This window comes from Rutidosis leptorrhynchoides, chromosome 2 (genome assembly GCF_046630445.1).
Source record: "Rutidosis leptorrhynchoides isolate AG116_Rl617_1_P2 chromosome 2, CSIRO_AGI_Rlap_v1, whole genome shotgun sequence".
Lineage (NCBI taxonomy): Eukaryota > Viridiplantae > Streptophyta > Magnoliopsida > Asterales > Asteraceae > Rutidosis > Rutidosis leptorrhynchoides.
The window spans coordinates 302,612,668-302,615,541 of NC_092334.1; the positions used below are offsets into that span (position 1 = coordinate 302,612,668).

The following is a 2,874-nucleotide window of genomic DNA, read 5'->3' on the forward strand; positions in this document are numbered from 1 at the left end:
GGTCAACGTATCCATGAGCATTTTGAATTGCTTAGAAACGACAGCCGGCGCATCACAGAGTTGTCGTCTGAAAATGTTTGATTGGAGAGCGTGCTGGCATTAGCAAAGGAGGCATTGGAAACCTCCAAGGCAGCTTTGGTCCGGGAACGAGATGTTTTTAACGAGATTGTTGCTGATAATAAAAGGTTGTCAAAGCTGGTTTTGACTACTTTATGTAACCTTACTCATCTTTATTTTGTCATTCCTGTTCTATTCTCACGGTTGTTGAAGTCTCCCATAGTGGATCAATGGTTTGCGTCGTTTGTTGAATCCATCAAAAAGTTGACCAGTTTTGAGATTTTAAAATGCGTGTATCACCATATGCTGGCAGGGAATCCTGCCGAGAGGATGATGAAAGTATTAGGGCCATCCTGTTTGGAGGAATGTCAACAGGCTCATGAAGCTCTTTGACACATAAACTTTGATAGCCTAGATTGGGTTTGTAGGAATGAAGACTCAACCGTGGAGGATATTGTAAACTTTCAACCTTAGGACTAGTTAATTTTTATGTTTGTTATATGGTTATATGTATATAAATGTAACATTTGTACCCGTTAGGTTTGGATGGAAACTAGTTTTTTTATTTTGTGAAATGTCATGACAATAACGTAGATATCTATACTACGCGTGAGAATGGTAGAGATGTTTATACGGTAAAAACGGACCAACAATAATTTGGGCAGACCCCCTCATATATCCGAGATGGTTCTTCGAGGGTATTCTTCCTACCAACGAAAGCTAGAAGTAATTTCTTCTGGCGATAGGTCTGAAATATGCTAGAAAACTTATGTATGTATTTGTGTCATATTCAGAGAGACATGTAGTATAAGATAAAAAATAGGTTGCGATTTTATTGAGAGCTTATACTTTAGATATTTATACATGGTTGTGTCCATACGAATGAGGTTGGGTGGGTGATTAGTCCTCCCGGTACAGATGGTTTACACATAATATTTTTTCAAATGGAACGTCGCAACAATACTTCGTCAGGCGTTTCTAGGTGATATACACCGTAGTCATTTATGGCGACAACTTTGTAAGGCCCTTCCCAGCGTTTTGCGGTCGGCTGGTTTCATTACTTCGTAGTACCAGGTCATTGAGTTGAATGTCTAATGGTTTGACTTTCTTCATATAATGGTTTGTGATTTTTTGATTCTTTTCTGTATGACGGATGGATGCGATGACTCTGCATTCTTCAAGGGTGTCCAAGTTTTCCCTTTGTGCGTCGTCATTTTCTTTTTCGACAAATTGGTTTATACGTGTAGTCGAGATGATTACCTCAGCCGGGATGACTGCCTCTATGCCGTATACCAAGCTGAATGGTGTTCCGTTTGTTCTTTTTTTTGGAGTCGTTCGGTGAGCCCATAATACGTGTGGAAGTTCATCGGCCCATCCTTGTTGGCTTTTTCCCAACCTGGCCTTGATTCCGGCGACAATATCCCTGTTCGTAACTTTAACCTGGCCGTTGGCCTGAGGATATGCTACAAAGGTGAATGATTGTTTTATCTCCATGTCAATGCACTAATCTCTGAACGCGTTATCTGCAAATTGAGTGTCGTTATCGCTGACGTTCTCTTGAGGCAAACCGAAGCTACAGACTATGTTCTCCCACATAAATGTAAGGATTGTTCTCCCTTTAATCGTGCTTAGTGGTTTTGCTTCGACCCATTTAGTGAAGTAGTCAATTGCTACGAATAAAAATTTAACGTTTATGACACCCTTTGGGAATGGGCCTATGATAGGTCATCTCATGATTGAATAACGAAGAATCAAGAGAAAGAATGAGATTCGAATGAACAGTAATAGATTCGGATCGAGAGTAATTCGGACAAAATGAAATTCTACAGCTTGTTAAACTCACTACAATGCAATGGCTATGTGTGTGAGGTGTGCAAGTGGTTCCTCACTAAGGATGCCTTGTGGGATATATATAGCCCTCCTCTATGTCCCACCATTCTAACGCTTGGTACACAATCTATGCAATTCCTGGGGTCCTAACAATCTCCCCCTTTGCATTGATTGTGTGCAAAAAGTAGCATCCTTTCTAATTACATACAAAAAATCTAAAACTACTAAAATTGCTATACTTACAATCTCTTCCTTAGTCTTCTATTTAATGCATGTTGTCATTGTTGATGATTTTGAATTTCTTAAATTCTTGAATCTCAACGGACTTTGATGATCTTTGAAAGTTTTTATCCTCTAAAATCGGTTACGGATGAGCCTAACCATCTTCTTCTTTGGAAAATTCAACTCTCATGATCATTTCACTATATTTTGAGTCTTGAACTAATATTCCTCAAGAGAGTTTAAGTCTCAGGAGTGTTTAAGTCTTGAATCTTTAAAACTACAGAAACTTTGATTTGACGCTTTAGCTCTTGTTGATTTTATGCTTTATCTCTTGAACTGTAACACCCCGTCAAAATCCATTAACGGCAATGTGAACTCTGGTCCCAGTGCATGGCTTGACTTCTATGTAACAGCAAAGTTCTACAGCGGGAGCAATTAATACGTGAGATAAAACATACAAAACGGGTCAACAATAATGTTGAATAAATCTACAGGTTTATGTAAACAATACAGTATGTTTAAGAAACGATTTTTAGAAAAACGTTTATCAGCATAAGACCACCAAGGTTTAATATCAAAAGTTTGTAGACAACAAGTGTCAAGTTTAAACTGTTTGTAATCAACGATGTCAATTTTTAGCTGTGTCAGACATTAAAAATGTTTTGTTTCTTCCGCTTGTAAAACACAAGTTTAAGTAACCAAACGTAACGTACGAGAACACAAAAGTTTCATAACAAAGGTTTGTAGACAACACTGTGTCATGTT

The 2,874-nt window shown here is 38.3% G+C and overlaps 1 protein-coding gene across 1 annotated transcript; it reads right to left on the minus strand.

Annotated features, from left to right (window-relative positions):
- Window positions 1–1,059: 1,059 nt before the first annotated feature.
- Window positions 1,060–1,551, minus strand: LOC139888732 (uncharacterized). The gene has a single exon (XM_071871724.1). It carries the CDS (start codon window positions 1,549–1,551, stop codon window positions 1,060–1,062), a length of 492 nt encoding a protein of 163 aa, XP_071727825.1.
- Window positions 1,552–2,874: the final 1,323 nt, after the last annotated feature.